The sequence below is a fragment of the Eschrichtius robustus genome, chromosome 2 (assembly GCF_028021215.1).
Source record: "Eschrichtius robustus isolate mEscRob2 chromosome 2, mEscRob2.pri, whole genome shotgun sequence".
Classification (NCBI taxonomy): Eukaryota; Metazoa; Chordata; class Mammalia; order Artiodactyla; family Eschrichtiidae; genus Eschrichtius; species Eschrichtius robustus.
The window spans coordinates 12,285,856-12,309,043 of record NC_090825.1 but is presented as its reverse complement, the minus strand read 5'-3'; the positions used below and the strand labels follow the sequence as shown (position 1 = coordinate 12,309,043).

The 23,188-nt window shown below is 47.8% G+C and overlaps 1 protein-coding gene and 1 long non-coding RNA gene across 7 annotated transcripts in view; one reads left to right on the top strand and one right to left on the bottom strand.

Annotated features, from left to right (window-relative positions):
- Positions 1 to 988, top strand: part of LOC137759196 (uncharacterized) — a 58,046-nt gene extending 57,058 nt beyond the window's left edge. For all 5 annotated transcript variants that reach the window (XR_011073043.1, XR_011073045.1, XR_011073044.1 and 2 more), the window contains one exon: positions 678 to 988. This is a non-coding gene — a long non-coding RNA (uncharacterized lncRNA). The remainder of the gene's footprint in view (positions 1 to 677) is intronic.
- Positions 52 to 22,083, bottom strand: OTULINL (OTU deubiquitinase with linear linkage specificity like). 2 transcript variants are annotated; one of them, XM_068535160.1, is made up of 8 exons: positions 21,934 to 22,083; positions 6,327 to 6,486; positions 6,209 to 6,240; positions 6,011 to 6,102; positions 5,085 to 5,234; positions 2,729 to 2,857; positions 1,548 to 1,817; positions 52 to 704 (listed from the first exon to the last, which is right to left on the bottom strand). In XM_068535160.1, the coding sequence occupies exons 1-8, from the start codon at positions 21,995 to 21,997 to the stop codon at positions 531 to 533; spliced, it is 1,071 nt and encodes a 356-aa protein (XP_068391261.1). In that variant the 5' UTR covers positions 21,998 to 22,083; the 3' UTR covers positions 52 to 530. The 2 variants fall into 2 exon arrangements, with proteins under 2 accessions (XP_068391261.1, XP_068391260.1); XM_068535159.1 differs by having other exon boundaries at positions 700 to 945.
- Between the last annotated feature and the right edge of the window lie 1,105 nt (positions 22,084 to 23,188).

The following is a 23,188-nucleotide window of genomic DNA, read 5'->3' as shown; positions in this document are numbered from 1 at the left end:
TGTAAATACACAAACACACACACACACACAATTTTAAAGTTAATCGAGTGGTTCTGGAAAATTAATATACCATAGATATTCCTGGGAAGGTAATGCTTATAAAATAAGGCCATGTTTATGAAGATCCAAAATCAGTCAAAGATAAGATTCTTAACAAAGAACATAAAGATTATAGACAAAGAAATTCTTTCCCTTTAGTCCTTTTCCCCTACTTGTTTTCTTCTCGCTTTCTTCCTGTTGTTGTTCTTCCCAAACTAAATATCCTTGTGCTCTGTTGTGGGTGAAATGACCAGAGCCCTTACAAACAAGGTCAAACCACCAACCCACAAATACGTTAGTGCAGGGGCTCTGGAGGAAATCACTGGAAACAAAGGGAAGGCACGTGGGTCTCCGTCCAGTGTACCTGTAATCCTGGAAAGGGAGGTCCCGATTCCTCCAATGGCAGCAATACTAGCTTTGCTTTTCTAGAAACATTACTTGCAAGTGTGACCACTGTCACTGGCGAGAGCTGGTGCCCGGTCCAGGCAGACTTAAAAGACAGGAATGTGATAGTGGCGGTCATTCTCAGTCAGCAGGGAGACCTCCGGCCACTCCCTGAGCGACTCCTCTGGGTAGCAGACTTCAAAGTCTCTGGAGTTAAACCTGAACAGTCTGAACACTTTTATCTTTACTTCCAGGGAGTATCCAAGTACAAACATATCAATCTGGGGAAGAGATGAAACAGAGGTCACAGATACACATTTCCAAATTCCCACCTCTCACCAGCGGAGGGCGAGTATTCTTCTGCAGCTCATGAGATGACGATGTACTTGCTGACAGACCCACACATGGACCAGGGAGTGGGCACGGGGCTGGGGACGAACGTCCGCGGTGCGGAGGGCAGGGGACAAGCAGAGAAACGTCTCTCTCTGGGGAGTAGCGTGAAGAAATCACAGGGAAAGCTGCCTGGAAAAAAAAACTAATAAAGGAATGCTTACAGTAAAAGTTACACTGTTTGTTTGTTTGTTTTTCGAACGGTTTTTTTTTTTAATCGTTTTAAATCAATTTTTATTAAAATGTCAGATGATTTTGAGCACCTCCTAGGAAAGGAAAGCAAAGCAAAGCAAAGCAAAACGAAAGCCCTTTTCTATGGGGAAATAAAAGCATTGTCTGGACTTCTTTTAAAATTTCAATAACTTCTATTTGTCTGCACTAAGTAGCCAAATGCTCTCCCAGATGTTGCCTCAGTTTGCAGCTGGACTTGCTCCTGGGTAACCTCTGTTGTGGGAAAGCCTGTTACCGCCCGAGAGGCAGCGGGAAGGTCAGGAACGCTCCCAGCACTGCCGCCCGCCAGCCACAGGGCTGCAAAGACGCAGCAGCCAGCACCGGCCAGGAAGGTTTATCACTCTTCGTTTCCTCATTTGAGGGCACTCATACCCACCCGCCACCTCTTTGCAGCTGGATTTATCATGGCTGACAGCAAACTACAAACAAACAAACACCTATGTGCTCAGGTGTTGCCAGCACCGTCCTTCATCAAACACACACGATTCTTCTGCCCCATTTACCTGCTCTAGTCCACACGTGTCACCTACAGAGTTCAGGTGATTCATCATGAAGCTCAAAGGGTCGGAAGAGGTTTCCCGGGTAAACAGGAGTCGAAAAAGACTGGGAATGACATTTGTGGTCTTCATTTGTTCATAAGCCTCAGTGACTTGATAGAGCATGATGAACTTCAGAGCTTCGTAAAGTTTACACTCCAGGATAGCATCAGAAAAAAGGGCGTTGCACATGCTTCCTCGCTTGTGATAATCTTTAATTCCACTAAATTCAGTCCACTAAAAGCAAACACAGATGTAAAGTGAAACTTAAACGGCAAAGGTGAATACATACGCCGTTGCATAATTTTTAAAGTACTTATAAAACAAACCAGAGATTAATAGAGGGGAGTCGAACTTTAACTTTTCATTTTGTATCATTTGACACTGATTTTTTTAACCCTAAGTACTTACTACTTTTACAATAACAAAATATTTCATTTAAACTAGTTTTTCAAAAAAGCACCACCTACTAGGTAAAATACTAAACAAGTCAGTTTCCTAAAGCTGCCTCTAAGGGTGTTGGGTTACACAAAGGACATTCCAGTGAAGAACAGTACTAATTAGTATTCTTTCTTTACCACTCACTGTGTGCCAGGGTGGGGTATAAAGCAATCTACGTGCATTCTCTCATTAAATCCTTACAATAAATGTACAGGGTTGAGACTATTCATATTTTAGTTTTACAGATCAGAAAACCATGGCACAAAAATGGTATTTCCCAAGGAGGATTCATTTCAATGATCTAAAAATCTGTGTTTATTAAGAGCAGGGAAAAAAATCTTAGTCAAATTAGTCCCCAAGTTACTAATAGGCACATTTCAGAAGGGCATTTCCCAGTGCCTTGTCTGGACCTTGCACCGCATTTTTCTGGGGAAACAACAAAGGTACGTGATTGTTAAGGTTTCTGGCCAGTCCACAAAAGCCCTCTTAGCCCATAATAGGTCTAATCATCACGTAGAACAACACTGCTCTCGTTCATCACTTGGAAGGAGAAAGAAGAGCAGGAAAGGAAATGGTCAGTTACTAGAAGACTATTTCTGCCTGCACTTCCGACTTGCGGGACATAAAGGGGCATGCCTGACATGCAGAAAAGGGGCTGCGTGTGGGATGCATGCTTTCATTCCTAGTTTTCCCCCCTAAAGACTCACCTGTGTTTTCAATAATTCCACACATTTACGTAATTTTCCAAACACATTCGAACCTGTATACTTCTCAGGACCAAAACTGTATTGCTGGATCCAATTACAACCTTGTGAAAAGAGCAGTTTTTCAGGAAGCTTGAAAAGGAAGTAGATGCCAACAGTGATCAGTATCTCAACATGTCTGACACACAATTTGGAATATGTCACAGGAGATAATCTTATCTCATTCAGAAATCTTCATTTTAAAAGACTGTAACAACAGTTAAGTAAAAACGTACAGTCTTGTTTTAGGTTTGTGGATTAAGTGATTTGGATCCTCTTAATTCACAGTTTCACAGCTGATGAAAACCTAAATGAAGATTACGTCTACAGAAACAACCTTTTTGGATAAAACATTTCCCGAACTTCCTAGGTATATCCCTTTAGAAATTATTTTTAACCAAGCACTGTTAGAGTGACACAGTACATCAGGGAAATGTGGATTGTAGAAGGATGCACTTTGGGGTTCAAACCTGGCTCTGTCACTCGCCTGCTGAGAGACTGCTCAACCAGCACTGGTTATGTAACCTCTCAGCCTCATCTCCACTGTAATGGAGACAATGACGCTTGTCAGAAATCAATGAAAGTACTAGCCGTTTTGCAGGACTCTTGTTGGGACTAAATAAGATTATAGAATACGTAGGAATCTGATCCATTGTGGGTGTCTGATACATTTTCCCACCCAGCCGAGCTTGTGGAGCCCAGGGCCTCAGCTAAGTTCTCTGTCCTCAGCAACTAGCAGCAGGGCTGGCACACAGCATACACTTAACTGCTAGATGCAATTAAACTACCAATAAAAACAGCTCCAAACAAAAGATGTTAAGGAAATAGACCGTGTGTAGTTATATATATGCAAATACTTTATATTTCTTTGCTCCTCCATCCTTAAATGTACATCTGTGGTTAGGCATACTACTTTCAAATAAAAATTAAGGTTATTCATAAGACTGTGCTGCTTTACACTGTTAAGAAAATGAAAAAAAACAAGGTACTGACTGGGAGAAAATATTTGCAAATGACATAGCTGATGAAGCACTCGTATTCAGAATATATAAAGAATTCTCAAAACTCAATATTAAAAAAACCCAAACAACCTAATAAAGAATGGGCAAAAGATCTGAACGGAGACTTCTCCAAGGAGGTAATGTTGATGGCAAATAAGCACGTGCAAAGATGCTCAATATCGTTACCCATTAGGGGAATGCAAACAAAAAACAATGACACAAATGCACCCCTATTAGAATGGCTAAAAAACAAAACAATAAACCTGAGAATGTGGAGCAACTGGAACTCATACGTTATTGGTGGCAAAATGGCAGAGCCAGTTTGGAAAAGAGTTGCCAGGTTCTTATAAAGTTAAACATAAACCTATCATGTGACCCAGCTATCTCACTCCTAGGTATTTACCCAAAAGGAATGAAAACTTACATTCATACAGAATCCTGTATGGGAATATTTATAACAGCCTTATTCATAATTGTCAACAACTGGAAGCAATCTGGGGACCTCCCTGGTGGCGCAGTGGTTAAGACTCCGCGCTCCCAGTGCAGCGGGCCCGGGTTCGATCCCTGGTCAGGGAACTAGATTCCACATGCGTGCCACAACTAAGAGTTCACATGCCACAACTAAGAAGCCTGCGAGCTGCAACTAAGGAGCCCGCCTGCCGCAAGTAAGACCCAGGGCAACCAAATAAATAAAGAAACTGGAAGCAATCCAGATGTCCTTCAACTCATGAATGCATAAACAAAATATGTTATATTCATATCAAGGAACACCATTCAACAATAAAAGCAGTGAACTCCAAATCCATGGAACAACATGGATGAACTACAAATGCATTATGCTAAGTGAAAGAGGCAGATTCAAAAGGCTACACACCGAATAATTCCATTTATGTGACATTCTGGAAAAGGCAAAACTAAAGGGACGGAAGACATATCAGTGGTTGCCTGGGGTTGGGGGTGAGAGAAGGACTGACAAAAAGGGATACGAGGGATTCTCTGGGGTTGAGGTTACACACTGTGCTTGTCAACACTCAAATAACCATAGAGTAGAAAAGTGAATTTTAGCAGACCACCTAACTTATAAAGGACAGATGCCCTTCTCAAGAAAAGATGCCGGCATTAAAAACAAACACAGTTGAGTGCGACTATCCTTCTGAGATGATTTGTTTGCAAACTGACATGAGAGACAGAGGACTGGGCTAAAGGACCTTCAGTCTCCTGATGCCCTGTGCACAAAGCCACCCACAGAAGACCCTGAGCACCTGTGTTGCAGTCCCCGTCAGTGCGGCCTTTCCCGAACTTCCGGTGTGAGAACGTACCTTCGCAATATCTTTCTCTTTCATCCAGGATGGGAAAGAGAGGCCCTGGCTGAAGACTTGGAAGAGCACCGACCTTAGTGCGTCGTAGTTGTCTCTCCTTACTTGTCGAACACATTTAATGTGCCGCTGCCAAAACAGCTCCTTGTAAGCCTATGAGCACGAGAGGAGAGGCTGTCGTTAATTCCACTGGACGAGAGAGTAAAGAAAGCAAATCCACTGCATCTTCAGCAAGGTGTTACTCCCCAATAAAGTGGACAACAGAAACAAAACAATTATAAATTATGAATGCGAACACGTGTAATTTTCAAGTGACTTTTGTGTGTATGGAGTCCATGTCGTGCTATTTTAGCTGGTAACTTCCTGGAAGCCCAGAGCCGGGAAATGTCATTCTGGGGAGATGATGTCTACAACCTGAACACAGTGAAAAATACTATATATACTTTTAAGCCCATGCTAAAGTGTCATTTAAATGTACTTTTCTTTTTCCTTCTCTCTCTCGCTCTCTTTTTTTTTTTTTTGGCTTTAGCTAGTGACAAGGTTGGACAGCACTGCTGGGAATATTTACCAAGATTGGTCTGATGGAAAGTTCTAAAAATCCTCAAAATGTTTTATGTCAAGGTGCCTGAATCCCTTCAAGGACAGAAGTCTCCACTGCATGTGCAGATGTGTTCATAGGCCTGGCCAGGAGGGAGCTGAAAAGGGTATAACGCTCAAGTGTCCTGAAATTACGGGCCTAATTTACCCAAGTCCTCGAAGGCACTAGCTCTAGGTGAAAGGCCTGAATGCAATGTCTAGCAGCTGTTTGGCTTTTAATTAGAGCCACGGTTGTTCCTGGTGCCACATTTGGTAAAGCAGAATGGAATGCGTGTTTCCCGATTTTTACACACAAATTCTCCACCCACCACGAGCTGTATAAACAGACACACCTTCCTCATCAGCTTGGCATGGGGTGTCTCTGCTTTCCATTCTCTTGCACAATAACTGAGTATATCAACTTCTGCCTCCACGCTGAGGTTCCCTGAACCAAATCAAAGATACAAGGTGGTGAATTTTCCCTTTCCTTTCCCTTCTTGAACCCTCTCTGCACTTTAAAAATAAGGAAACATATGCATGAAAATATTTACTTTTGAATCTCCTCTGCAGATATCCAATCCACCTAAAAGATAAGGGAACGATAATATTAAAATTCTATTTTAAACAGCAAGGGCATTTTTGAAAATTAAAGATGACAGAGCCACATACCTTTTCAGCCAGTGCCCTAAATATAAATGTAGCCTTCTGAAGTAGCAGAGGGTGCCCACCAGAAATGAAACTGCCAACGTCACTGACCCCTTTGCTACTCTCCACGCGGCATCTAAGGCTTGGCTGGTGACGAGCGTCCAGGAGTGAACTTGGTCATTTCCTACAAAAATTTAATAATAATAATAATAATACTGTATAGCATGGGGAACTATATTTAATATACTCGATAAACCATAATGGAAAAGAATATAAAAAGGAATGTATATATGTGTCTAACTGAGTCACTTTGCTGTACGGCAGAAATTAACATTGTAAATCAACTATACTTCAATAAAAAATAAAATAAATATACATCACAATTACACAAGCCTGCTTTGTTTAAGGGGGAAAAAAAGATACACTGGATAATTTTACCTGTAAAGAGTCTATCATTGATTTATATAAACATTTTTTAAAGCATTTGAAAATTCAATCTAAAAATTAAAGAAACACCTAGTTCTCCTATAATCAGTGTCACACATGAGGATATCTTTGTTCTACGGAATTCAAGAGGAATAGGGCACATAAAGAGCGTGGGTTTCGGAATCCCTCAGACCTGAATTTAAAACCCGTTTCTCCTACTTATTCAGCTGTCTGACTGTGGGACATCTCATTTCTCTTACCCTGAATTTTCTTGACTGTAAAATGGGAGTAAAAATACCGACCTCGCTGGAGAAAGATGGAATGAAATCATTTAAGAACCAGCACAGTGCGCCTTGCACCGTGTAGAATATCTGTTAAATCCAAGAATGACCAAGGGAGTCTGCTCAGCACCGAGCCCACAGGAGTCAGTCACACCAGGGGCGTCTCCTGCCGTGTGGCCACCACCCACTTTTGCCCACGGCGATACTCTTAGGTCATTACGGGCCGTAACACATGCCATCATCTGAACGCACAGAACGAGACTCAGACAGCAGGCACAGAGACATCGTTTCCAGAAAGTGGGCCACTTAGAATAGTCGTGGATGGAGCTAGGTGTGCAGCTTACAGGGTACACTACGATTCCTGATGTGACAGGAGAGAAAATTCACAGGCCAGGAGAGCCCAAACTACGTACTTGCAATATTTTACTATGTGCAGCAGATTCCTAATTATATTATGTTTGAACACGTAAAATGCTGAAGTACAAATGAGGAAGAGAACTTTTGAATGGTGGCCAAACCTCCTGGGGTTCATTGTGCAACAGTTCCCTCCCTGGCACATTGGTTTAGTAAAATTCCAATGATTAACTGTAGTAAAAGCCTCCTGGATTCGGAATCTACAATTTTAGCATTTTTGATCGTATGGATATTTGATATGTGTATCTCAGTAAAGTTGCTATACATTCTCAATAAAGAAATACATATACTCTCAATAAAGAAAGAATTTACCAGCAAATAAAGAAATAAAGTTACCAACAAATAAAAATATGCATGTTTATAATTATTTAAAAGTACATTTCTTATTATTCAATTAAACTATTTATTTTTAGATTGTTGTACATTCATATGGAGCTCTGAGAAATAAGCTTGTAAGAGGCAGAGAGACATCATGTACACTTTACTGGAAAAGTACATTTTCAAAAGCAGGTACTTACCTGTTTAAAACAATTGATTAGCTGTTAATTATGTATCTACTAGATATTTAGTACAAAGTTTTTAATGAATTGCTTAAAAACGTAAGCTATAATGCCTTTGCATCTATAATTCAGACTTTTATTAAAAAGTCTACATTATTCTTCTTAAAGAATGTATAATATTTTAGTATAAAGAGAGAGCATCATATGTGTACATAATCACTGCCTTGTTGACGAGCATTTGGATTGTTTCCCAGTTTTTCACTTTTACAAACATTTTCCTCCAACAGTCCTCGTGGACTCACGGTATCTTTTAGGATAATTTCTAGAAGAGGAAACTCTGGGTCAAAGGGTGTCCACATTTCCAGATGTTACAGACGTTGCCAAAGTGCCCCCTCAAACAGTGGACACTCCCGCCACATGTACGAGCCTCCATTTCCCTAAACCCCAGGACCGGCTATGATTTCTCACTGCAGTAACACGTTCACAGTTCTTCCTCTGTGAAGAGCCTTTTAGAGCATCTGCCTGCTTCCCACCGGGTCGTCCTGGTTTTTGTGTGCACTTGGAGGGCTGGGGGCTGGCTGCTGCCCCCTCCACGGGGCACTGCTCTCATCTGCCACACACAGACTCCAATCGACGTGCTGCATTCTTAAAAGATACTGCCCGGCCCCTCGGGGCATTTGATTTGAGACCCCTGAAATAGGGGCTTCTCCTGAGCGTGAGGCCTCTCGACAGCTGCCAGGGCCTCCATGGGGACCCACCGCAGATTATGGTCTCCTCACACCTACACACACGTGCGTGCGCACACACACACACACACACACACACACACTTCCCTAGCCTACTGCCCTAATCCTTGAAATTAAACCCACCTCCAACCCAAGAAAGGGCGATATGATCAACTTCTCAGAAAAAAACATGTGAGGGCTCAACACCCCCTTCCCACGCAAACCAAGAATACGAGCCTAAACTCCTTGTATCCAGTCTACCCAGTGCACCCACAGGTACTGGTCAAGTGACTCAAGCCAAGAAGGGCCAGGGAGCGTATCATGGGGGCTGGTGTGGGTACCAGGGAGCGGCCTGGAGGCGGGACTCAGGAGGTCACAGGGGAGTGGGCTGCGGCTCAGAGACAACCCCGAGGTGTTCACATAACTTCGTATGAAAATATTATCAGGAGTGGGGCTTTGACAGTTCAAAAGAGCTACAGTTTGAGCTTTTGCTATGTGCCATACCCTGTGGCAAGCGTTTTACAGAAATTGTCTCATTTGCTCCTAGAAACGCAGTGGCGTAAGGAGGCCCTGGTCCTGCAGTACACGGGGTGGGTGACTCCATGCCCCCACGTGCCTGTCCCTTAACCCCGGGAGGGAGGGCAGCAGGACAGCCCAGTGCCGGGGACGCAGGGCGGCTCAGGGGCTCCTCTCGCTGGTAACACGGAGGCCCCCTTGGAGCTGCGAGATGGTTTAAGGAAATGTTGGGAAAAGTGCCGAGCTCGTGGCCGGGCACAGGGCAAGTACCCAAAACATGTTCATTATTATTTTATCACCTGAGGACACTCTCCTGAGGGAGAGAACGATGAAATAAGCCGCAGAGCTAGAATTCAAACACACGGGGCAATGCGATGCGGAAGCTGGACGCTGTCCCACTTGCCTACCCTGCCTCTGAATGATGGAGCTGAGTGAATCCCAAACCAGCTCTGCTACAGCAAGTGGAATCCAGACTCTTTAAAAAGAGAGTTTAAAAAATCTCTCCTGCATGTATCAATAACTGGATTACAACTCAAAACAACAGACATGGAGGAGAACGCCATAAATAAGGCACCCAGCAAAATACTATCATGATCACAGCTTTGATGATCTCCTGAGTCAAATCTCATTTCCCCCAAAGCAGCCGAGACGGGATAAGATCTTCCATGTCAGAATCTTCCCGGGGTCCCCCTCGGCCAACCGGCCAGGGAGAAGTCAGCACCCGCCCGCCCAACTTCCCCTCCCCTGCCCGGTGCCCTGCCTAACGGGGAGCTGGCCTTGGGGGGCGCCCCCTGGACTAACAGGAAAAGAGAGAAGTCCCACCACCATGGAGTCAGTCTTTCAACATAATAAACAGAGGAGCGAGAACAAGGGCAAGAAACAAGGGGAGTGGGGACGAGGGGTGGCTTTGGCGACGAAGAGGCGGAAAACAAGCGTTGCCAGGAATTATGGATTTGATCCTTTTTAATGCTCATCAAGAGATAAAAATGAAATTTCTTTTTAACCCTTTTGGGCTGGACCGCTTGGGTGGTGGCTGAAATGAGGTGATACGTGAGGCACCAGGCATTCCTATGACAGCGGAAAATGGATGAACTAGGTCTTACACACCCCCCCAGTCATCACCATTACCACCTGCTGAGACCTCAACCCACACAATCCGAGGTAACACTTAGGTAGTTGCGATGTCCTTTGGGTAATGACACCAGAACCGCCTGAAGCCAGCAGTGTGGCCATCTGACACTAAACTCCGATCTGCGATCACTCAGACTACATGTGGCAGATGAGACCACTGACTGGAACTGAAAAAATTAAAAGCCACCGTTTTTTTGTGGTAAAACTCTACTTAGCCTTTTTCTTTCCGTTCTCTAAACTGTACCAAAACTGAAATAATTCAAACACTCAAACAGGAAACCAAAAAGAAAAAAACAAACCTGAAAACAAAACTTAAAAGACCCAGAGGAGCCGGAAACCGAGTGATCACCCTGACAGCACTTTGCCCCAGCCTCAGGCTGGCTCGCAGGGAGAGCCCCGGGGTCTGGCTCGCCGCGACACCTGCAGTGGTGCCCCGGGCTGGAGCCCGGCCCCTGCCGCGTCCGCCTCCCCACAGGCCGCCCCTGGGGCTGCAGCGGCACAGGGAGCTCCCTCCACGCTCGGCTCCTCTGCCCCCGGGTCCGGCCCACTGACGTTCTCCGGAAGCAGAGGCGGCGGATCAAGGGCTAGGAGCGGGCTTCGCGGGGCGGAGCCTAGGCCTGAGTTAAACAGGCGGCAAAGGCGATCGAATTTCCACATTGGAGACAGCAGGGGCAGCGAGACACATCACACGGGAAAATCACCTTGTTAAAAGCTTTAAGGTGAAAAATACTAAATTTAATATAATAAATACAACAGATATTTCTATCAGCTTCAATGCCATATTCTGGTTGATTAGCAGGAGATGGTAGCAAGAGTGGCCAAGAGAGATGGATGGGTTAGGAAGCAAATAGGGCCCGGGACTGCCGTGCCCCTTCTCTGTGGCAGGAGTGGTGAAGGGAGGGGGGTGCCCCAGAGAGGAGTACACACAGGCCACGTGGCACAGTGGACTGGGAGGGGCCCGGGAAGCCCCCCTCCCTCCTGCCCCTCGCCCTTCGGTTATGCTACTTCTTCCTACCCTGGGCTGGGCGCCACGCTGGCAGGCAGTGAACTGAAAACACACATGCTCTGGCCCCAGGGAGCTCTTGGTCTGGTGCGAGATGCCCTGCTGTCAGGAAAGGCTACTGGTCAGCTTGCCCAGGCCCACAGGTTAGCACGTCCTGGTGTCGGGGTCCGGCCGGGACACAGAATAACACGAGGCCCTCATGCTGGATGCCCAGGTGGGTCATCTCTCTCAGAGGGGAGTTCTGAGAACCTCAGAGTCTCGAGAATAAAGCAAAATACGGTACATTCGTCCAAACATATAAACTAAGCAATAAGCAAACAGAACGATAAACATACAGAACAAATCCTGTTAGGTCATCAAGGCTTCTGAATAATTTAGAGCAAATGGGAGGAGACTCCTAGAGAAAAGTCAGCACAGTGGAGTGAAAGGATGCGTTTAAATGGTCTTGGCTCATGCAAAACCATAGGTTAGTTGGGGTTTTTTTTGTATCAGCTATGTGGGAAAGAGAACAAATATCCTCTTAATAAATCTTTGAAATGGTGAGGTCAAAAGACTTTCTACACTTTTGAATTTCAGGTATTAATCCTGCTCAGTTAAGAAACAATGGTCTCCCACTTAGTAGAGTTCTATAACCAACAACTACGAGATCAGTATCACTGAGGAAGAGAACCACCAACGCGAAAGTTTTTATCTCGAAAGTCATGACCAGCGAGACACACAAGGGTAGCCCTGTCATGCAACCAACTTATCAAGGCTACGCGCGCAATCCCACATCCCATAGGACTGGGCATGCTTCACCCAAGGCTCCTGCCAACCAAGAGTCAGCAAACACAGCAGGAAATGCTCCTTGCCAAACACTGAGGGGACTGGGTGCATGTTTTTAATAACATCATAGCTCCGGGTATTTTCAGGTACTGGGCACAGCGTTAGGTGTGTAAAATTCCGCCCATCACTTTAATTTTCTAACCATGTGGCAGAGGTTTAAAACCCACCCAACTACAGAAGCACAAAAGCAGTAGGTGGGATAGGCTCCGGGGACCCCAGAACTCCAGGTCACTGTACCCAGCCAGGCAGACGCCCTGTCCCTGGTCTGGTGGAGACGGCGGGCTGGCGGAACAAGCCTGGGACCCAGTCTTTATTCTGTCATTTTCCAGCTGCAGAACCTCAGATGAATCACTTTGTCTCAACAAAGAGGCAAGAGGTTGGTGTGACCAGAGCTGTCACCACCACTTGAATCGTTACTGCTTGGGGTCACGAGGAACGTGTCTGATTCTTCCTCCACACGACAGCCTTTTAGATCTTTGACAGAAACACGGGATGCTTGGGCCGAAGGGGCTGGAATCCCACTGGTTCTCCAAGGCCTGAGTCACACCAGCCCCTCAAGCAGAACGAATCTCTCCCGCGGTTCCCCCCTGCGCGCACACACACACACACACACACACACACACGCCATCCACACTGCGGGTGGGTTCCGGTTCAGTGGATTCATGACTGCGTCCCCCACTGGCTGGAAAGCATTTCTGAGGTGAAAGCTGAAGCTTCATTCACTGTGGACCTGGCCACCTAATGAGATGTCACACGCACACTTCATCTTTGAAGCCCAGAGAAAGCAAGCAGAAGCCTGAACTTGAACCCACGTGTTCTGACCCAAGGTCAGTGCCCTTTGAATTAACTACCCAACTGCCCTTCCTGAGTAATTCTCTTCCAAGAATGCAAAACAATTAACAAGCATGAACTCAGAAGGCAGCTGTCATTCCCACTGTGCCTTTTTCTCTTCTAGATCAGACACGCCCCCTTCTCTCCACCAGGCCTCACTCGACATGATTTGGTGGCGAGGGGCAGGGGGGTAGTCTCTTCATTATCCCGGTCACCCTTCTCGGGACCCACCCCACACTCAGAGTGAGACCGCAGGTCAGAACACACTGCCCTGAGTGTGACCCAAGCAGGAGAGAATTCAACCACGTGACCACTTCTTCACGCTCCATCGGGAGTCAGCAAGTTTTCTGTGTAGGGTCAGAGAGTATTTTAGGCACTGCCAGCCATCTGGTCTCTGTCCCATCCACTCAGATCGTCCCCGACAGAGGGGAAGCAGCCATCAGACAGCACACAGCGGGGTGGTGTTCCAAGAAAACTTTTCTACAAGACGCTGAAATTTGAATTTCATATAAGTTTCACATGTCAGGAAATGGTATTCTTCTTTTGATCTTTTTTCCAACCATTAAAAAATGCAAAAACCATTCATAGGTCACAGGCCATATAAAAACTGGGTGGGACAGATCTGGCCCGTGGGCCGTGGTTGGCCAGACTCTGCCTAGATGATACATTCACACTAATGCAGCCTGCGATTGTATTAGTATTCAGCCTGCCATCAACCTAAAGCCGTTTAGACCTGTTGCTGGAGCACATCTCCCCATCTGCCGAAGGGGGAGAGAGAAAAGGTGCTTTCATCCCACTGTCCTCAAACCTCCAGGGGGAAGAACTGTCCTGGAGATCTGATACTGGCCTCCACCCCTCTCCCCTCTCCCCTTCCTCTTTCTTGAGGGAGGGAGACTTACCTGATGGCAGGTGTAAGACCCTCTGCTCAGCTCAGCCCCCTCCTCTCCACTAGATCTGCCTGCCTGCCGAGAGGTGCCCTTGGGGCTGCTGTCTCTCTGGGGGAGAGGCCTGACCTTTGAGGGGAGAGTACAGCTCAGGCACTGCCTGCAAGCCCATCTGGCCATATGACTAAGACATAGGGATTTTATCACCGAGCCGATATTTAAAAAATCCCTGACTTCCGTGTCTACCTTTTAGTTAGTTCAGAACCTGGGAAGGGAAGCAAGGGATTATCCAGATCGCGTGTGCAAGCTCTGTGCGTTTTAGATCCAGGAGCTGACACACACATCTCTGCTAAATTTCATGTTACTGGACTTGGCTCACTGCTCTGACCTGTCATGGCTTCCGTGGTGCTCTGTCCCTCTCTCAACTCTTAGACCTTTAAAAACTAAGCTTGTCTTCCACATCCCAAAATAGATCATTTATGAACACGTGACCAAGAGAGAAATAAGGTACACCCTGAGACAAGCCACTTTCGCCACACAGTGATTTTTCCGTTAACCAGAATCATTTGGCCTCTGTCGCTACTGGTTACTCATCCTTCTAATTGGCTTCCCTTCTCCAACGCCATTTTCCACTCTGAAGCCAATGGTGTGCGTGTTCTGTTGGTTTGTTTTTTGTAGCTTTTTTTACATTCAATGGATGTGTCATCTCCTATTCAAAAATCTTTCTGGCTTTTCTTACTTATAGGAAAGACCCACTCCTGGCAGCCAGTGGAGTCATCTGGAAAGGCCTCTAAACAAGTGAGAGAGTGATGGGGCACCGCCTATTGCACCATCCCAGCCAGAGGCCTCGGAGAGCTGGTCTTCCCATAACCAGGAACCGGTCTCACCACATAACCCCAGCCACTGGTGGAACCAACTGAGAAGTCGGGCTGGGCCCACCACTGATGGGAGCCCAGGGCGGAGGTCTCCCTGTCCCCCTCCCCTAGTCTCTACCCCTCGCGGCCCCGTCTACCTTTACGTGGTCCTTCAGATTTGCTCTTCTGAAAAGAAACCAGAGGCTTCAAAACAAACTGGCCAAACGTTACAGGGCATCGTACTCGAAGTCTACGGATGAGCCACATCCTGACCAGCGGGGCTCTTAGAAGGACGACCCTCGGGCCCCATGGAAGCAGAATCTGTGTTCTACAGGATCCCCAGCGATTCAAGCGCAACCGAGGCCTGGGAGGCGCTGCCACCGAGAGGGAACCATGCTTGCCCTGGCTCCACCTGTGGAGAATCTATTTATTGGCTGGGCGCCGGTCTTGTCTTTAGTTCCCAGGTGATTCCAATGTATCACCGGCGAAGAGACGCACTACTCTGGAGTCAGGGCTTCCTCCGTCCTTGGCTGCTTCTGTTAGCTCAAATATACTATCACACGCCTATTGATTTCCAAAACTACCCTTCGGGGAAATCGTGACAGATAAAGAAAAGTCTCATTGGTCGTGTAATCCAACTACCAGTAAGTGCTGCCTGTGTTCTGTGCCTCTTTCCCTTTGGCCAAGGTGAGGGGCTACTTTTACTAGTCAGTTGCTATTTTTCCAAGGCTGGGATCTATGCCTACCTAAAAAAGAACTTTGCTGAAATTAATAATAAAGGAACCCAGGGCTTCCCTGGTGGTGCAGTGGTTGAGAATCTGCCTGCTAACGCAGGGGACACGGGTTCGAGCCCTGGTCTGGGAAGATCCCACATGCCGCGGAGCAACTGGGCCCGTGAGCCACAACTACTGAGCCTGCGCGTCTGGAGCCTGTGCTCCGCAACAAGAGAGGCCGCGATAGTGAGAGGCCCGCGCACCACGATGAAGAGTGGTCCCCGCTTGCCGCAACTGGAGAAAGCCCTCACACAGAAACGAAGACCCAACACAGCCAAAAATAAATAATAAAATAAATAAATTAATTAAAAAACCACTGTTTGTGGTATTTAAAAAAAAAAATAGTAATAATAATAAAGGAACCCAACTACTAATGTGACCTCCGGGGAGGCTGACCAACTCCTCCTGGCTTGCCTGGGGGTCCCCCAGTTTTAGTGCTGAAAAGCTCCTCGTCCGAGGACATCCTTGGTCTCAGGCAAACCAGGACAGGTGCTCACCCTGCCTCCAGGGTCCCCCTTGGTCTGACCCTGACTCTTCCCTACTCTCCCACCTCTTCCTCTTGCTCCAAGATGACTGGCGGCCCTCAGTTCCTCCATCAGGGCTCACTCCTGCCTCCTGGCCTGCCTTTGCCCGTGCTCTTCCCTCATCTGGAATACTCTTCACTTTACTCACTCTCCAGCTCTCAGCTCAAATGTCACTTCCTGAGGCCAAGCTTCTCTGACCCGATCCCAACCCCCAGGCTTGGTCATATCCCTGCTACACTCTCTCACAGCACACGGTGTCCTTTTCCTTCACAGCACTCATCACAGTTTATATAACTGTGTTTGTGTTTGATTAGTGTCTGTCTCCCTGTGTAGGTAAATGTCTTAAGGACTGGGATTGTGTCTGTTTTCTCTCTGCTTTCTTGGTCCCTAGAAACATGGTAGACAGTTAATAAATATTTGTTGAATAAAGAAGATGAATTGATGTAGTCAGAATCCAGTCCACATGTCTCCACGACAGAGACTGCCAGCCAACCCCAGTATCTGTTTTCTCTTCTTCCACAGGAATAGAATCCTGACTTTGGCTGACATTCCACCTTCCCTACGTGCTGGGTATAGCCATGTAAGTGAATTCTGGCCAAGAAGTGCTATGTGCAGTTTTCAAAAGGTTCTATTGAGAGGGGTGTGTACTCCTTGCCCTCCCTCCTCCCTCCTAGCTGGAATGTAGGTGTGATAACTGACATTCAGCAGCCATCTTGGATCAGGAAGTAGCTGTGGGCGTGAAACCCCTGCAGGGTGGAAACAAAGTGGAAGGAGCCTGGGCCTCTGACACTATGGAGCCCATTCCAGCCCTGGGGAGCCATGTCTGAGCTTTGCCATAAAAGAAATAAACTTAATTCACTTATTTGGGGTTGTTCTGTTATTCCACCATACCTAATCCTGCCTAACGGCCTCTCTCTTGCTGGTCCCTTCTGACTTCTAACATGCATGTCAGAAATGGTGTGGGAATTCCCTGGTGGTCCAGTGGTTAGAACTCCGCACTCCCACTGCAGGGGGCACGGGTTCAATCCCTGGTCAGGAAACTAAGATCCCACAAGCCATGCAGTGTGGCAAAAAAACAAAAAAGAAAAGAAAAAAGAAAAAAAAGAAATGGTGAGCCACCACTCTGTTTTCCCTTCCCTTAAATACACTCATGTAAATATAAAGCAGGAAGTGAGGCTGTGAAGCGGTCACCTAGTGGGATGGCTTCAGGGTAGTGGAATGAGCAGGCCCCAGGGAGTCAGGAACTCAGCTCCAGGTCTGGTCCTAGACAGTCGAGCAACTTGGACCTCAGCTTCCTCCCCTATAAACAAACACAAGGAGGCCAGGCCACTCACCACCGTTCTCCTCCAAATGCCTCTTTATGTTAACATGTTTCAGAGTTATGTTAGTGGAATAGTCACGCTTTGGTACAGGCACAGGATTTTAAGTAGTTGTGAAACAACTGAGGTTCAACTAAACTCAAAACATTACTCAAAACTTGCCCTACAGGAAAGATGCCTGAGCGTGTACAGAAGATACATGAGACCTTGACAAATGCCAGCAAATACTCCACCCCTGAGACATGCGTGCTTAGATCTGCAGGTCTATTACACCAGCTGACCTGAAAGCAGAATTCTGATAAAGAGCCTTTTCCGCAAGGGCTTGTCTGGGACCCCAGTTTCTAAATGACAGCAAGAAATAAAAGAGGAAGGTTGAGGAGCCTGGGGGAGCGGGAAGGGAAAGGAGAATTGTACCATCACATGTTACAGGCTCCAAACTTTGAATGAATCAGTGAGGTATATGTGGGAGAAGATGCTGGAATATCCAAGCATGAGGAACAGTGCAGTACAAGGTAGGTCTATAAGCAGTGGCCGTACCAGTCCTCTGTCATGACAATCAGCTGAGTACCCCAAACTGAGTTTAACAAATGTTTAAGAAACAAAAGAGAGGGATACACCGTGGATAAAACTGATCTAATAAACTCTCAGTTTGAGTGATTTTTCTCTTTATTTCAGATTTCAGAGGAAGGAATCGATGCACCCGAGTCTTGCACTGCTTCAGGTGCAAAACTGAGGGACCCAACATTTATATTAATAATTCGATTGGCTACGTTTGCATTTCACGGTTCGAGGCCAGCCTTAGCTACAAACTGAACTCCCAGTTCATTTGTTAAATACCAAGTGAAATGACACAGAGCTGATAGGGTCCGCTGACTTCAGTGCCACTCAGCCCTTCACATCTGGATGGTGACTGACTGTCCTCGCCCACGCCGGCCTGGCTGGCCATCTCTTCCACTTCCCCTGTCCTCTCAGCCATTCTGCTTCTTCCACAGCATTTCAACCTATCCTGGCAGGCGATTTGGAAGACACAGAGCACTCAGTTTTCCTGTCACTTTAGCGATCTCACAGCAAAGTTGAGGTCTTCTTGTCACAGATCAACAAATATAACCACGATGTGCCTGCTGTCACTCACTCTAAGACCCAGGGAAAGGTTCTCTCTTTACAGGGAAGAAGTTCAGTCCACTTCAGCTTGGGAGACACAACGCTCCGGGGAACCCTCTCTGCCCCGGCTGAGGGGAGAGACACACAAGGTTCAAAGCCCGCGCCCCTGCCCACCTCCGCTCCTGAGCCACTTGGGAACTGGCCTGTACCCACGAGGTCCTCCACGCCTGGGGGCAGCAGGAGCTCAGGTCCACTGTAATGGGCACACGAGAAGGCAGGATACTTTTTTTTTTTTCAGTGAAAAAGACAGCTGTTTTTGATTTATATTTAACAAGATTTACAAAAAGGGGTAGGGGTGGTCCTGGGCTCCTGGCCCCCCCAGATCTGGGCAGTGCCTCCAGGACAGCCTGTCTGACAGGCCGAGACCGGGACCCCCAGGTCTTCTGGGTCCCTTCTGGCTGCCTGGGCCTCAGTGTCTGACGTCCAGCTTGACCTCTGAGGTGGGCCCACGGCACGGAGCCCACCCGGAGTGCGGGTGCCCCACAGGCCAGGCCAGGCCGGGAAGGCATCTTGTGGCTCTGGGGGCCGCAGGCACTCAGACCCCACCCAAGAGGCCAAACCCAGGTATCTGGGCAGCTGCTGGTGCCCAGGGAAGAGGGCTGGGATTCTGCTTCTAAGTTGGGAGAGGACTCTTGAGAAGCTAACTTCCAATTATTGATACATTATTACTCCCTCTGCCAGAAGACTAACCCTAACTAATAGTCAATAAAAATCAATAACACTGGCAAGCAGAGAAAGAGCTAATAAGGTGTTTTAAATTACTATGTAACTAACATCCAACAGTTCCACATAAACTCAAAGTCAGAGTCACCTGGTTAAATCAACAATGAAAGACTTACTATTAAATTCTTAATTCAGAGGTTTATTGAGCATAGCATCTTACGTGCTACAGTTTCTGGGATTGTTGTTTATTACCTGGGAATCCCAGCAACAGTACTAACAGACAAGGGTTCTTAGTCTCCTAGAAATGAACATAAACATTTTATTATCCTCTTATTTTAAACATGATGGCCTCTGTCTATTCCGGCTCAATTAAATGAAAAAGTAGAAAAATAGAGTATGACTAGAACAAAAGATCACTGGAAAAATGAGTGTATAAACCAAAACTTTTCCCTGTTGACTTACTGTAACGTGACATTTAAGTGTTCTTCCATTCAATTAATTACAAATCAATAAATGTGTATATAACCTCCATCTTAAGAACAGATTGTCCTAAGTAACTGAACATGGACCAGAGGATTCAAGTGGGCAGGAGAGAAAGGTCAGATACAATAGTCCATTAACTCCTTTAAATGGTACATAGAGACTTCAGAGCCACGTATAAAGAAACACACGTGTAGGAAGTTTTAACTCGATAATGATGACTTTTTCTCCCGCACACAGACCTGTGAGTTCCCTTGAGCAACAACGATGGTATTAAGTTGATAAGCCAACTTTACTTTAGAACAGCTTAAAACTGTGATGAGGTACCTTTGGAACCCAGAGTGCTCCCAGGTATAAGCCTGACTGTTTTAGGAGACAGAAGCGGGCGATGGTTAAGAACATGCTGCGGGAGGAGCCAGGCTGCCAGGGCTTGAATCCCGGCACCACTTACTAGCTGGAAACTCTGAGGAAATTCCGTGACCATTCCGAGCATCACAGGACGGTGGTTGTAGAGATTACATAAGACTATGGGCAGTGTCTCCGTGTCCAGCACCGTGAAGAGAGCTCCAGTGCCCACTGTTACTGTGGCAGGGACAACGCTGGGGGCTGCAGACACATAGGACAGCACCCACCCGCTCCGGGGAGCCAGGTGAAAGGTCACTTTCAAATTCAGTCATTGTGCCAATCAAGAATTTCTACTTAGCTAAAACACATGGTGCCAAAATTTACACTTTATTTGCTATTTAATCCATCTCACAGAAACGTAAGAGTAGAAGTATAAAAGTGACAAAACCGGCTGGCAAAAAATAGCAACTGTGGACCACTTGGTTGTAAGCATTCTCTTGTAGGCTCTGTTGCGGGCATGTGTTTTCAATTGCAGTGTTGGTTTTCCTTTTCCTAAGCCCTCAAACTATTTTTTAAGGAGGGAAAATGTTTCCCTTTAGGCTGGAGCTGAGGAAAGAATTCTCTCTGCTCTCACAGTGCTGGCACACCTTGAACTTGGTGCACTGGAAGGGAAAATTCCTGACAATTACATTAAGCCCAGAGTAGACACCCTTCGGCGCCCCCCAGCCAGCTTTTCCCAGCTGTGCCCCACCTCCGCTTCCAGCTTTGCTCTGCCGAAACAACACAGGGAGAAGGGAAGAAAATCACATATGAAAAAGTTCAGATGGATACACCCCCAGGAAATATTTGGCTAATTTTATAAGAATCCAAGGTGCAGAAAGGTTGAAAATTAGTTCATTCTCCAAACTTTTGAGAGTGGGAGATACGTCAATCACAGAATTCTAGACTGGGAGGGGCTTTACCGATCAGCTAGCCTAGTGCCCTCATTTTATGGACCAGGACCCAGAAGCTTCGAGGCCCGCAGTCCTGGGCAAAAGGATGTCTAGAACTCATGTCTTGTCTCCTAGAACCGGGCTGTTTTCACCACACCCGACACTTTGCTGTGTGAATCAAAAGCTCCTGCTGGGACCAAGAATCCGGACTACGAAGCAGTCCCAGTAACTTCCCATTGACGCTGCGGCACCTGGAACAGGCGTGCTCCCCAAATTCACTCGTGGGCTCTCACCCGCGGGGTGGCCTCCAGGAAAATACACAATCGGGAATGTGCTCCAAGCTGAGAAGCAGATCATCTTCCTCAGACCTGGGGCTGGAAGCATGGCAAGGAAAGCACCCTTCACTCGTCCGGTGAGGGCCCAGCTACGCACGCAGAGGGCAGAGACGCCGCGACACAGGCGGCGCGCGGCGACCTCGGCCACCTGTGCCATACTGGGCTGCCGCTCCTGTCCCTGGTGAGATTTTTGTTTCAAAAGCCAGAGTTTTCTCTGTTGCTCATCGAGTCTCGACTGCTGCGAAGGTGTGGGCCACATCCTCTGCCAGCAAAGCGCGAAACCCGTCAACTTCCCTCCGACAACAATCAAGGGCTCGGAGGGGACACCGAGAAGGGGACACCGGCGCTCGTGGGCGCCAGGGCCCGACCCCAGCCGCTGCCGGGGCACCCCACCCCGCCGCAACGCATCCCAGCCCGCAGGACCCGCTTTCTCTTTCCAGGAACCCGCCTGCTCTGCCTCGGAGGGTCGCTCGCTGCCTCGGCCCGACGGCGCAGTTCCTCACTTAGGGGCGACCCCCGCCCCCGACGGCCCCCCCAAACCCTGCAGCCCGTCCCCCTCCCCGCCCCGGGCAGGGGCGCCCCGGACCTCCCACCCCTGGGATGGCGGGCCCCGAACCTTCCAACCCAGGGCTGCGCCGACGGCCGGAGGGGGAGAGCGCGTCCCGGGCGCCCGCGGCCCCCGCCCCGCCCCACCAGGCCCCGGGCCCACCTGCGGCGGGGTCGCGAGGTCGTTGCCGCTCCCGCTCCTGCGGGGGGCTCCTCCGCGCCGCCATGGCGGCCGCGGCTGCTGATGGACGCGGAGCCTCGACCGGTGGGTCTGTCAGAGGCAGCGGCCGCCGGCCGGCGCCCGGTCTCACTTCCCTGCGGCTGGCGTGCGATAGAGGCGCCGGGAGGGGACCGCAGCCTGCGCTCCCGCCCCGGGAGCCCGCTCGTCGACTGACACACCGGGCCACCAATGGGAGGCCGCGGCGGGGGCGGGGGCGGGGCCAAGCGGGCGGGCCTCGCAGGGTGGGCGGGGTCTCCGCGCCTTCTGGGTCGCCAGCCCGGGCTGCGCAGAGCCGCTGGTGCTCCGCGGGGCGGGGGTGGGAAAGCTACTGCTGGGATGCAAACGCCGCTTCTCGGGAAACATCCTGGGGAGTCCACCTGGACGGGTCCTACGACCTCCCTGGCACTTTATATCGAAGGCCCATTGAGTGGGAAGGAAGGAAGACTGGTGGGTGGGATGGTGTGGGACAGGGACTGGTCCCATTTTCCTCTCATGGCAAGGTTACAGCATTCCCTTCCCTGGCCCATACGTTAAACCGCTGGTCGGTCAACGTTATGGGTGGGCGAGACTGGAATCCAGCTGTTGACCCAGGGCCTGTTCCACTAGACCGGGCAGATTTCCTGATCTTGATTTCCCTCCGGCTCAGCAGAACCGGGTTGTGCTTACTTAGAACTCAGTTTAATTAGGAGCGGTTATTGACAAAGCTGATCATCTGTTAAAGTGGTTTATCAAAAGGAAAAAACAAGGCAGTAGCGAATAGTAAAAATAAACAGTCCAACAATAAAAAGGCACTCACAACAAGGTCCTTTCACCCCTGATTTTCTTGTCAGATGACCTTTTTTTTTCACGAGAAAAAGGAAGAAACTTAAAATCTTGGTGAACACTTCCTCCTTCTCCAATATACACAATTCCAGAGACAAACAGACTTGCATGTGACATGGTTTGGTACCTTTTGAAAAATTCCATAACTAAAGAAAGATGTGGGAAACACCCTGGAATTTTAGGTGGCTCCAGTATACTTAGGGCAATGTCTGCAAGTAACCACTTCCCCCCTCTGAGTCTCAGAGCAAATGATTAGAGGATCCCACAGGTCTTTGGCAACTTCAGGAAAGTTCTGAATCAGAGCAACAGCAATTAATATAATGCTGGACATTTACTGAGAGCTGACATCAGGCCAGGCACTTTGGTAATCTTTTTA